This window comes from Bombina bombina, chromosome 5 (genome assembly GCF_027579735.1).
Source record: "Bombina bombina isolate aBomBom1 chromosome 5, aBomBom1.pri, whole genome shotgun sequence".
In the NCBI taxonomy this organism is placed as follows: domain Eukaryota; kingdom Metazoa; phylum Chordata; class Amphibia; order Anura; family Bombinatoridae; genus Bombina; species Bombina bombina.
This window is the reverse complement of record NC_069503.1, coordinates 1,029,255,481-1,029,269,509: the sequence shown is the minus strand read 5'-3', so window position 1 is coordinate 1,029,269,509 and position 14,029 is coordinate 1,029,255,481. Positions and strand designations below refer to the sequence as shown.

Genomic DNA, 14,029 nt, shown 5'->3' with positions numbered 1-14,029 from the left:
ACAGCTGGGTAGTACTAGAAAAAGTGTCTTTAGTTTGTGCCATAATGCCCATGTATTTGGCTGGTACTTTTAAACATCAATCGAATAACCAGTATTAACTTAATATGGGTTAGATTTTCGCTTGGTATAAACCAGCAGTGATTCAAAGTTGTTATTTATGTTCTGTACTCAGTAATATTGTGCGCTGTTATCTGTATCTAGAACTGCTGCTCTCTTCCACTTTTGTTTATTGTGTGGTTAAATGATTGAACCAAATTAGATTCTCTAATTATATATTGCAACAAATGTTGCCAACATTTGTTAAATGTGGCTAGTTAAAAAAGTTAGAAAGTTCTGAACTTAATCAATCTATATTGGATATGTGAAAGTATTAGTCACTCTGTTAACTAATGTATCTGTTACCACAATACGTTAAGTGATTATCCCCTCCATTCAGTAACCTAGCGTTATTATGCTCTGTGAAAATAGCTATCTTTTTTAACCCTGTAGCTCAAGTGGTTGGATTGTTATGCCTAATATAATTAAATTAATAATACCATGCAACAAATGTTGCCAACATATATATGTACTTATTATATGCTGCACCCTGCAGATTCCCGGCCAATCGGCCGCTAGCAGGGGGTGTCAATCAACCCGATCGTATTCGATCAGGTTGATTTCTGTCCACCGCCTCAGAGCAGGCGGACAGGTTATGGAGCAGCGGTCTTTAGACCGCTGCTTAATAACTTCTGTTTCTGGCGAGCCTTCAGGTGAACTGCTGATGCAATGCCGCCCCCTGCAGATTCGTGGCCAATCGGACACTAGCAGGGGGTGTCAATCACCCGATCGTAAAGTGGCTTTTACACAGGAGTTCCCAAATATCTCCTCACCAAGTCCCTAACATGTTTCGCCGTGTTAACGGCTTTTTTAAAGGGTACGCACAGCGTGGTCTTGGCCTCTTTTAATGACATCTGAACCCTGGCCCAACCTCCTTAAATTACATCATCATGCGTGTTTGCTTGAAATAGGATCCTTTGTATATCTCCGACAATTTAGAGATCCAAGGTATCATTTACAAGCGATATCTTTGTTCCTTCTATTTATTCTCAGCTCAATATTTGATTTATGTATTACAATAATGAAAAAATATATATTAATATCTTCAATTCCTTCTAGTTTCTTGCATAGACAAAAAAAAACATTTGTTGCATCCGTATTGGCAGTGAGTGTGTCTTGTGTGTCAAACATTAAAAGGACAGTAAAATAAACATTAAAGGGAAAGAAAGGTCAAAATTTAAATGTGCATACATGGATTTTCAATTTGAAATAAAAGCATTGTTTGCAATATACTTCCATTAGCAAAAATGCTTCTAGTAAAAGGTATTACGGTTTGTTGTGGCATACGCACATAGCCTGGGCACCAGTATTCAAGAACTCAGAGACTGAAGATGGTGTGTATTGATTCTGGGAAGGCGTAATTTGAGTCATACATGCCCTGATGTGGTGTTTCAATACTGGTGCACGGACTCTTATAGGATATGTCAATATGCAGCAGAAAGACAGTAATTGGTTTTACTAGAAGCATTTTTGCTAATAGAACTATATTGCAGAAATGTTTATTTCTTTCATGTAATTAGCAAGAGTCCATGAGCTAGTGACGTATGGGATATACATTCCTACCAGGAGGGGCAAAGTTTCCCAAACCTTAAAATGCCTATAAATACACCCCTCACCACACCCACAATTGAGTTTTACAAACTTTGCCTCCCGTGGAGGTGGTGAAGTAAGTTTGTGCTTAAGATTCTTCGTTGATATGCGCTTCGCAACAGGTTGAAGCCCGGTTTTCCTCTCAAAGTGCAGCGAATGTCAGAGAGACGTGAAGAGAGTATTGCCTATTTGAATACAATGGTCTACCTCTAGGGGATCTATTTCATAGGTTCTCTGTTATCGGTCGTAGAGATTTCTTCTCCTACCTCCCTTTTCAGATCGACGATATACTCTTATATACCATTACCTCTACTGATTCTCGTTTCAGTATTGGTTTGGCTATCTGCTATATGTAGAGGAGTGTCCTGGGGTAAGTCTTATTTTTTGTGACACTCTACGCTATGGTTGGGCACTTTATATGTAAAGTTCTAAATATATGTCTATAAACTTATATTTGCCTTGATTCAGGATAATCAGTATTCCTTTTTAAATACAGACTGTCAGTTTCATTATTGGGATAATGCATTTAATTATTTTTTCTTACCTTGAAAAATTTCATTTGACCATTTTTTCCTGCATGCTGTTAGGCTCGCGGGGGCAGAAAATGTTTCTTTTTATTACGTCATTTTTGGCGCAAACTTTTTTGGCGCTAAAAATTTAGTCATTTCTGGTGACATAATTTACGCCGGAAGTTGTACTCTGTTACGCATGCGTATTCAGACATTTTTTTGCGCCAAAAAAATGTGGGCGTCTTTTTTACTCACATTATTTAAATATTTCTCTTTCTTTGCTTCTGGTTCTAGAAGCTTATTTTTTGCATTCTTTCCCATTCCTGAAACTGTCATTTAAGGAATTTGATAATTTTGCTTTATATGTTGTTTTTTCTATTACATATTGCAAGATGTCTCACCCTGACCCTGGATCTAAATCCACTAATGGACAGACGCTGCCTGATGCTGGTTCTACCAAAGTTAAGTGTATATGTTGTAAACTTGTGGTAACTGTTCCTCCAGCTGTAGTTTGTGAAAGCTGTCATGATAAACTTTCCAATGCAGATTGTGTTTCCATTAGTAATAATCCTTTACCTGTTGTTGTTCCTTCAACATCTATTGTTCAGGATGTTCCTGTTAATGTTAAAGAATTTGTTTCTAATTCTATTAGGAAGGCTCTGTCTGTTATTCCTCCTTCCAGTAAACGTAAACTTCTCACACTTCAGATGAATTTTTAGGTGACCGCCATCATTCTGAATTATCTGTTTCTGATGAGGTTTTTTCCGGTTCAGAAGATTCTACTTCAGATATTGATACTGATAAATCTTCATATTTATTTAAGATGGAGTTTATTCGTTCATTACTTAAAGAACTTTTGATTGCTTTAGATATGGAGGACTCTAGTCCTCTTGATACTAAAACTGCTAAACGTTTAAATTCGGTTTATAAACCTCATGTGTTAATTCCGGAAGTTTTTCCAGTTCCTGATGCTATCTCAGATGTGATTGCTAGGGAATGGGATAGTCTGGGTACTTCATTTACTCCTTCTCCAAGGTTTAAGAAATTGTACCCTGTGCCATCTGATAGATTGGAGTTTTGGGATAAAATCCCTAAAGTCGATGGGGCTATCTCTACTCTTGCCAAACGTACTGCTATTCCTACGGCAGATAGCACTTCGTTTAAAGATCCTTTAGATAGGAAAATTTAATCTTTTTTAAGAAAAGCTTATTTATGTTCAGGTAATCTACTAAGACCTGCTATCTCTTTGGCTGATGTTGCAGCATCTTCAACTTTCTGGTTGGAGGCTTTAACGCAACAAGTGACAGATCATAATACATATAGCATTGTTAAACTTCTTCAACACGCTAATAACTTTGTCTGTGATGCCATTTTTGATATCATTAGAGTTGATGTCCGGTATATGTCTTTAGCTATTTTAGCTAGACGAGCTTTATGGCTTAAATCCTGGAATGTAGATATGACTTCTAAGTCAACTTTGCTTTCTCTCTCTTTCCAAGGTAATAAGTTGTTTGGTTCTCAGTTGGATTCTATAATTTCAACTGTTACTGGAGGGAAGGGTGCCTTTTTGCCTCAGGCTAAAGGTAATTACAGGGCTGCTAATCATTTTCGTTCCTTTCGTCAGAATAAGGAGCAGAAGTCCGATCCTTCCCCTAAAGGAACAGTTTCCGGTTGGAAACCTAATCCAGTCTGGAATAAATCCAAGCCTTCTAGAAAGTCAAAACCAGCTCCTAAATCCGCACGAAGGTGCGGCCCTCATTCCAGCGCAGCTGGTAGGGGGCAGGATATGTTTTTTCAAAGAGGTTTGGATCAATTCGGTTCACAATCTTTGGATTCAGAACATTGTTTCGCAAGGGTACAGAATAGGTTTCAAAGTAAGACCGCCTGTGAGAAGATTCTTTCTCTCACGCATTCCAGTCAATCCAGTGAAGGCTCAGGCGTTTCTGAAATGTGTTTCAGACCTAGAGTTAGCTGGGGTAATTATACCAGTTCCAGTTCTGGAACAAGGTCTGGGGTTTTATTCGAATCTATTCATCGTACCAAAGAAAGAGAATTCTTTCAGACCAGTTCTGGACCTAAAGATATTGAATCGTTATGTAAGGATACCAACATTCAAAATGGTGACTATAAGAACTATTCTGCCTTTTGTTCAGCAAGGGCATTATATGTCTACAATAGACTTACAGGATGCATACCTGCATATTCCAATTCATCCAGATCACTATCAGTTTCTGAGATTCTCTTTTCTAGACAAGCATTACCAGTTTATTGCTCTTCCATTTGGTCTAGCAACAGCACCAAGGATCTTTTCGAAGGTTCTCGGTGCCCTTCTCTCTGTAATCAGAGAACAGGGTATTGCGGTATTTCCTTATTTGGATGATATCTTGGTACTTGCTCAGTCTTCACATTCTGCAGAATCTCATACGAATCAACTTGTGTTGTTTCTTCATGGTTGGAGGATCAATTTGTCAAAGAATTCCTTGATTCCTCAGACAAGGGTAACCTTTTTAGGTTTCCAAATAGATTCAGTGTCCATGACTTTGTCTCTGACAGAAAAGAGATGTCTGAAATTGGTTTCAGCCTGTCGAAGCCTTCAGTCTCAATCGTTCCCTTCGGTAGCATTATGCATGGAGATTTTAGGTCTCATGACTGCTGCATCGGACGCGATCCCTTTTGCTCGTTTTCACACGAGACCACTCCAGCTTTGTATGCTGAACCAGTGGTGCAGGGATTATACAAGGATATCACAAATAATATCCTTAAATCCCAATGTTCGATCATCTCTAACTTGGTGGATGAATCACAATAGTTTAATTCAAGGGGCCTCTTTTGTTCATCCAACCTGGACTGTGATCTCAACAGATGCGAGTCTATCAGGTTGGGGAGCTGTATGGGGATCTCTGACAGCGCAAGGGGTTTGGGAATCTCAGGAGGCGAGATTACCAATCAACATTTTGGAACTCCGTGCGATTTTCAGAGCTCTTCAATTTTGGCCTCTTCTGAAGAGAGAATCGTTTATTTGTTTTCAAACAGACAATGTCACGACTGTGGCATATGTCAATCATCAAGGTGGGACTCACAGTCCTCATGCTATGAAAGAAGTATCTTGGATACTTGTATGGGCGGAATCCAGCTCCTGTCTAATTTCTGCAGTTCACATCCCAGGTGTAGACAATTGGGAAGCGGATTATCTCAGTCGCCAGACGTTACATCCGGGCGAATGGTCTCTTCATCCAGAGATTTTTCTTCAGATTGTTCGAATCTGGGGTCTTCCAGAAATAGATCTGATGGCCTCTCATCTGAACAAGAAACTTCCCAGGTATCTGTCCAGATCCCGGGATCCTCAGGCGGAAGCAGTGGATGCATTGTCAATTCCTTGGAATTATCATCCTACTTATATCTTTCCGCCCCTAGTTCTTCTTCCGAAAGTAATCTCCAAAATTCTAATGGAGCGCTCACTTGTACTGCTGGTGGCTCCAGCATGGCCTCGCAGGTTTTGGTTTGCGGATCTCATTCGGATGGCCAGTTGCCAACCTTGGACACTTCCGTTAAGGCCAGACCTTCTATCTCAAGGCCCTTTTTTCCATCAGGATCTCAAATCATTAAATTTGAAGGTATGGAGATTGAACGCTTGATACTTAGTCATAGAGGTTTCTCTGACTCAGTGATTAATACTATGTTACAGGCTCGTAAATCTGTATCTAGGAAAATTTATTATCGAGTTTGGAAGACTTACATCTCTTGGTGTTCTTCTCATAAATTCTCCTGGCATTCTTTCAGAATTCCTAGAATTTTACAATTTCTTCAGGATGGTTTGGATAAAGGTTTGTCTGCAAGTTCTTTGAAAGGACAAATATCTGCTCTTTCGGTTCTTTTTCACAGAAAGATTGCTAATCTTCCTGATATTCATTGTTTTGTACAGGCTGTGGTCTGTATCAAACCCGTCATTAAGCCAATCTCTCCTCCTTGGAGTCTTAATTTGGTTTTGTCAGCTTTACAGGCTCCTACGTTTGAGCCTATGCATTCTCTGGACATTAAAATACTTTCTTGGAAAGTACTGTTCCTTTTGGCTATCTCTTCTGCTAGAAGAGTTTCTGAGTTATCTGCTCTTTCTTGTGAATCTCCTTTTCTGATTTTTCATCAGGATAAGGCGGTGTTGCGGACTTCATTTCAATTTTTACCTAAGGTTGTGAATTCTAACAACATTAGTAGAGAAATTGTTGTCCCTTCATTATGTCCTAATCCTAAGAATTCTAAGGAGAGATCGTTACATTCTTTGGATGTAGTTAGAGCTTTGAAATATTATGTTGAAGCTACTAAAGATTTTAGAAAGACTTCTAGTCTGTTTGTTATCTTTTCTGATTCCAGGAAAGGTCAAAAGGCTTCTGCCATTTCTTTGGCGTCTTGGTTAAAGTCTTTGATTCATCATGCTTATGTAGAGTCGGGTAAGTCCCCGCCTCAAAGAATTATGGCTCATTCTACTAGGTCAGTTTCTACTTCCTGGGCTTTTAGGAATGAAGCTTCTGTTGATCAGATTTGCAAAGCAGCAACTTGGTCTTCTTTGCATACTTTTACTAAATTCTACCATTTTTATGTGTTTTCTTCTTCTGAAGCAGTTTTTGGTAGAAAAGTACTTCAGGCAGCTGTTTCTGTTTGATTCGTCTGCTTATAATTTCAGTTTTTTTCATTATAAAGATTAAAACTTTTGTTTTGGGTTGTGGATTATTTTTTTCAGCGGAATTGGCTGTCTTTATTTTATCCCTCCCTCTCTAGTGACTCTTGCGTGGAAGTTCCACATCTTGGGTATCTGCTATCCCATACGTCACTAGCTCATGGACTCTTGCTAATTACATGAAAGAAAACATAATTTATGTAAGAACTTACCTGATAAATTCATTTCTTTCATATTAGCAAGAGTCCATGAGGCCCACCCTTTTTTGTGGTGGTTATGATTTTTTTGTATAAAGCACAATTATTCCAATTCCTTATTTTTTTTATGCTTTCGCCCCTTTATCACCCCACTTCTTGACTATTCGTTAAACTGAATTGTGGGTGTGGTGAGGGGTGTATTTATAGGCATTTTAAGGTTTGGGAAACTTTGCCCCTCCTGGTAGGAATGTATATCCCATACTTCACTAGCTCATGGACTCTTGCTAATATGAAAGAAATGAATTTATCAGGTAAGTTCTTACATAAATTATGTTATTTCACATTTAAATGTACCTGTGCACATTTAAATTTTGACCTTTCTGTCCCTTTAAACTTTATTGATTCAGCGTGCAATTTAAAACTTCCCAGTTTTCTTCTATTATCAAATTTGCTGCAATTTTTCACCCTCGTATCTATCAATCTGCATACCTATGTACAGTATATACAATAAATATATATATATATATATATATATATATATATATATATATATACATAGATATAGATATAGATATACAGTATATACACTCACCGGCCACTTTATTAGGTACACCTTGCTAGATTCGGGTTGGACACCCTTTTGCCTTCAGAACTGCCTTAATTCTTCGTGGCATAGATTAAACAAGGTGTTGGAAACATTCCTCAAACATCTTGGTCCATATTGGCATGATAGCATCACACAGGTGCTGCAGATTTGTCGGCTGCACATCTATAATGTGAATCTCCAGTTCCACCACATCTCAAAGGTGCTCTATTGGATTGAGATCTGGGGGCCTATTAATTGTGGTGCGAGTGGACCTGATCCTATATTGCGGATCATGTCCGCTGTACATCGATAAATGCTGACAGCATACGCTGTTAGCATTTATCATTGCACCAGCAGTTCTGGTGAACTGCTGGTAGAATGCTGCCTCCTACAGATTGGTGTCAATCAACCCGATCGTATTTGATCGGGTTGATTTCTTTTCCGCCGCCTCAGAGCAGACGGAGAGGTTATGGAGCAGCGGTCTTTAAACACGGGGCATTAAGCTCCATACAGAGCTTAATAGATATGCCCCCTGGTGACTGTGGAGGCCATTGGAGTACAGTGAACTCATTGTCATGTTCAAGAAACCAGTTTGAGATGATTTGAGTTTTGTGACATGATGCATTATCCTGCTGGAAGTAGCCATCAGAAGATGGATACACTGTAGTCATAAAGGGATGTACAATGTCAGCAACAATACTCAGGTAGGCCGTGGCATTTAAAAGATGCTCATTTGGTACTAAGGGGCCCAAAGTGTGCCAAGAAAATATCCCCCACACCATTACACCAGCAGCCTGAACCGTTGATACAAATCAGGATAGATCCATGCTTTCATGTTGTTTTCGCCACATTCTGACTCTACCATCTAAATGTCGCAACTGAAATCGAGACTCATCAGACCAGGCAACGTTTTTCCAATCTTCTGTTGTCCAATTTTGGTGAGCCTGTGCGAATTATAGCCTCAGTTTCTTGTTCTTAGCTGACAGGAGTGGCACCCAGGCCTTCAGCTGTTGTAGCCCATCTGCTTCAAGGTTCAACGTGTTGTGCGTTCAGAGATGATATTCTGCATACCTTGGTTGTAACGAGTGGTTATTTGAGTTACTGTTGCCTTTCTATCATCTCGAACCAGTCTGCCCATTCTCCTCTGACCTCTGACATCAACAATGCAATTTTGTCCACACAACTGCCGCTCACTGGATATTTTCTCTTTTTCGGACCATTCTCTGTAAACCTTAGACATGGTTGTGCGTAAAAATCCCAGTAGATCAGCAGTTTTTGAAATACTCGGACAAGCCCGTCTGGCACCAACAACCATCCCACATCTAAAGTCACCAAAATCCGCTTTCTGCCCCATTCTGATGCTCGGTTTGAACTTAAGCAAGTCATCTTCACCACATCTAGAAGCCTAAATGCATTGAGTTGCTACCATGTGATTGGTTAATTAGCAATTTGTGTTACCAAGCAATTGAACAGGTGTACCTAATAAAGTCACCAGTGAGTGTATATATAAAATGTATATATGAATACATGTACATTATTCAATTACAATGACTTTTTATGACGTATATTAGCTTTGAGAAACAGCCACCAGCTAAGGCATTTATATGACTAGTTCTGTATTATACCTTTGTTAGGAGCAACTTCAGAGACAGGAATTCGGCTTCCATTTAGGCGGGTTAGCATTACTTTAGGAATACGATAGTCTCCCACACCATGTCTCTTATCACCATTCCACTCATATTCTGATTGTGGTATCACAGCACCTGGGACTCCAAGAAATGAGCCATCAAGATCTTTCAAAAGGGATTTCTTTTTGGCATCACAATCCATATCCACGCAGTCAGATGGGTTAACTTTCCTGCAATAAAAATAATAATTATTATTATGATAAAACATGAACTATTTTTTGTTCTTAAAATAAACATGAAATACTTTTAGTTATATGTTTAGATTTTGTTAAGGGTTGGAAGTCATAGGGGTCGATTTAATGATCGGGCTGATTGACACCCCCTGCTAGCGGCCGATTGGCAGAGAATCTGCAGGGGGGCGGCATTGCATAAGCAGTTCTAGTGAACTGCTTGTGCAATGATAAATGCTGACAGCGTATGCTGTTGGCATTCAGCGATGTCTGTCGGACATGATACGCTACAGCGTATCATGTTGGACAAACATTGGTAAATCTACTCCTTTGTATTGATGCGGTTGGAACTTTAAAGGCACATAGAAATCAAAATGAAATGTTTATGATTTTAGATGCAATGCATTTTTAAACAAACGTTTCAGTTTACTTTCATGAGATTTGCCTTCTGTTGTTAAATCTTAGATCCATTCAATGAAAGCATACTGAGGTAGGCTCATGAGCGCAGCAGCAGTGTTTGCAAAAATGTTTTTAATGATGTTACACATATAGCACTGAGCCCACCTCAATATGTGCTAATGGAAAGGATACCAAAATTAATTGGTATAATTGATAATAAAAATAAATTGTATTCATCCTGTCTAAATCAGGAGAATATAAATGAATATGAAACCCAAACATTTTCTTTTGAGATTCAAACAAAGCATACAATTTAAAAAAAAAAAGTCTCCAATTTATTTCTATCAAATTTGCTTTGTTCCCATGGAATTATTTGTTGAAGAGCTACCTATGTAGGAGTCAGGAGCACTACATGGCAGGAAATAGTGCTTCCATCTAGTGCTCTTGCAAAAGGATAGCATTCTTGCAAAACTGCTGCGATATAGTGCTCCAGACACGTGCGCGCTCCTGAGTTTACATTCCAGGTTTTCAACAAAAGATACCAAGAAAATGAAAAAAAAATGATATTATAGGTAATCAGGAAGTTATTTAAAACTGCATGCTCTATCTGAATCATGAAAGAAACATTTTGAGTTTCGTGTCCATTTAGTTTTGACTTCCACTTTCTTTTAAAGGAACAGTATATCAGTCTTGACTGATGACACATTTTTATAATTAAGGTAGATTTTTTTTGTGTCTGTAAATGCAATTAAAAAAAATAAATTCTATATATATATATATATATATATATATATATATATATATATATATATATATATATATATATATATATATATATATATATATATATATACTGTATATAGAATTTTTTGAGGGAAGTTTGAATTTCTGCATCTGTGACATCTAAAGAATGTTAGATTTTTCTGTAGGTGCAAGTAATGTAATATGTTTGGGGTTACACTGAAGAATATTCCGGACTTACCCCAAAAAACGTACCCCCCCCAAAAAAAAAAATATTACGAACTTACCCCAAATCAGGCCGGTGAATAAATATTTTTTGTTTTTCTGAGCTGTTGACAATGTTTATCCCGGACACATGTATAGGATGTTGCAAGTCCTCATTTAAGGGGTTGGTCATAAACATAACATTCGTTTCTCCAGAACATACATTCCTAAATCCCACAAATGTTGTATCTTTAAATAAAGCAAATGACAGCGATATTTTATTTTAGTTATACATAGTAGAGCGGAGAGAAAAATAACAGCAGCTGTAATACTTTTTTTTAAAATGCTCATGCACACAAACACATGCACACACGCATGCGCACACAGACGCAAGCATTATTTTTTTAAATGTTAGTAGTTTACCTTCAACTTTCATTAGACCACTGATTGCATTATAACTCATCAACCCAGCATGAGGCTTTTCTGGAGCACCATTATGAGCAGAAGCAAACGTGGGCCAGCAGATGCCACTTCTTCCACCTGTATAGGAAAACAGCAGATATATATAATGACAATAATGTTTGTTGACATCATACTACAATGTCATTCAGTCATCGACACAAAACTGAGGAACAAAGGATGTAATACAGTGTTTCTCAACCGCGGTCTGCAAACTAACCACTTTTTTTCAGTTCTTTTGACAGACTTGCATTTTAGCCAAATCAGTGATGACTCCTAGGTAACTCCAAGTGCGTGAGCACAGTGTTATCTATATGACACACATGAACTAACGCCCTCTAGTGTTGACAAACTGTCAAAATGCATTCTTATAAGAGGCGGCCTTTAAGGTCTAAGAAATTAGCATATGAACCTACCTAGGTTTAGCTTTCAACTAATAATACCAAGAGAACAAAGCAAAATTGGTGATAAAAGTTAATTGGAAAGTTGTTTAAAATTACATGCTCTATCTGAATCATAAAAGTTTATTTTGGACTTGACTGTCCCTTTAAGTGGAGTTCACTTATATACTTTATGTTAAGGAGAGACACTTACTTTACAATGTAATGCTCAGTAAAATAAAGTGATTATTTCTCTCCTTGCCGGTGAGTTTTTGAGAAACAGGCACATTGTTTTCGTTATATAAATTGTAAAGTATGCATAAGTTGGATAGCATTGTTTTAGCCAATGAACACAGATTTATAATTAAATTACATTTTTATGGGCTTATAATAACTTTATTTTGTTGTGATTAATTCAATTTGATTCTGTTTTTCTGTAAAATGTTGTAACTTCAAAATGACTTTGTTACGTTTGCAGTAATATACCTGTTATAAGTTTATTACTTTACAGTTTTAATGTATTAAAGGGACACGAAATCCTAAAATTATCTTTCATGATTTACACAGAACATACCATTTTAAACAATTTCTATTATCTAATTTGCTTAATTCTCTTGGTGTCCTTTGTTAAAAAGGATACCTAGTTAGGCTCAGGAGCTGAGATCTAGCTGCTGATTGGAGGTTGCACATATATACCTCCTGTCATTGTTTTACCAATTTGTTCAGCTTGCTCCCAGGAGTGCATTGCTGTTTCTTCAACGAAGGATACCAAAAGAACAAAGCTAATTAGATCATAGAAGTAAATGGGAAAGTTGTTTAAACTTTTATGCTCTGTCTGAATCATGAAAGAAAAAGTATAGGTTTCATGTTCCTTTAATCATTTTTATTTTTTTGGTCGATCTTCCCCCTAATAAAATTCTCCTATTACCTGTCAATGGTCTGGAGCTACGTTGATCTTGGCTGAGCTGGATATTAGCATCGCTGTTATTCAATTTATCATCACACTGAAAATCGGAACTGCTTCCAACAAGCAGACAGTTCTGAAAATACAATGAGAATACACAATGTAGTTTAATAGAAAATACTCCAGTTTGATATTATCCAAGACTTTTTCTTTTCTATCATCAGTAAATAAGAGTAAGAGAATAAGAATAAACTCTATATTCATGTTCAAATGTGTCCTCAAAACATAAGGAAACATCTACATAAAAAGATAGAAGATGCACATTATATTTACATGTTTGTGTCTCCACATTTATAGGGAAGGGAAATTAATGTAGTGTGTGGGTAGTTAGTAATTAGCAGTGATCATTCAAGGTTATTTTTTTTTTCATTCTTACCGTGATTTTAATAGTTTTGTTTGATGTCTCATGAGAAACTGAAGAAGGGGTGAATATGATAGATAGAATTCCCATTCCATTGTCCGCAAGGATAGTTCCAGAGATCTGTATGCTTTCGATTGTCTGTAAAGCAAAAATAGATTATTTTTTTGTTAGTAATATATTAGAATGACAAAAATATAAATATATTTTTACATATGATTGCTATTCACCTGTGTGTAAATGCCATAATCCCAGCATTTCCATAAAGTAAATCTTCTTATAAGAGAGCATCCCAGAAGTCCATCTTTATTCATATATACACCATATAATCCGCCATGTGCTTCATTGCCAAACCATTCTTCATTAGGGTTATCTGCATCCAGGAAAATGCAATATTCACATTAAGATATACATATAGTAGTGAGATATGCTCTGCAAAGGGGCGGATAAATGCTTTCCCACATGTTAAAAATAACAAATGTTTGCAAAATATTTTACATTATTTTTTGTACATAAAAAGATCATTTCCTGTTTAACGAATTTAACATTGAATATAACATGTAACATATGAATATTCAAATTTTACCAAATGTTGTTTCTCATAAAGTCTCATAAGTCTATGGAAGTCAGTATTCAGGTATTAATATTCGTTCACTAGAGGCATTTGAAAGACAAAACAGATATCACAGGGAACATTGGTTTTAACATTTACCATTTAAATTTCAAAATTGTGACAGTTGTCCATCCATAATGTATAGGCCTCTCCATTACACAGAGCAAAGCTAAAGACCAAGGGCTAGGTTACAAGTTGGTGATAATAAGTAAATTGGAAAGTTGTTTAAAATTACATGACCTATTTGTATCATGAAAGTTTATTTTGGACTCCCTTTAAATCCCTCACATAACAGACTTTTATGGACCGCTCTGAAAACCTCATGTTGGCTTTTGTTTAAGTGTTAAAGGGACAGTCTACTTCAGAATTTGTATTGTTTAAAAATATAGATAATCTCTTTATT

The 14,029-nt window shown here is 37.1% G+C and overlaps 1 protein-coding gene across 1 annotated transcript in view; it reads right to left on the bottom strand.

Moving 5' to 3' along the window:
• Positions 1–14,029, bottom strand: part of PKHD1L1 (PKHD1 like 1) — a 224,355-nt gene that overhangs the window by 52,966 nt on the left and 157,360 nt on the right. The window contains exons 65-70 of the mRNA XM_053715928.1: positions 13,244–13,386; positions 13,032–13,154; positions 12,620–12,731; positions 11,276–11,392; positions 10,936–11,101; positions 9,276–9,508 (exon numbers count right to left, since the gene is read on the bottom strand). Coding sequence (XP_053571903.1) covers positions 9,276–9,508; positions 10,936–11,101; positions 11,276–11,392; positions 12,620–12,731; positions 13,032–13,154; positions 13,244–13,386 — 894 coding nt within the window. The remainder of the gene's footprint in view (positions 1–9,275; positions 9,509–10,935; positions 11,102–11,275; positions 11,393–12,619; positions 12,732–13,031; positions 13,155–13,243; positions 13,387–14,029) is intronic.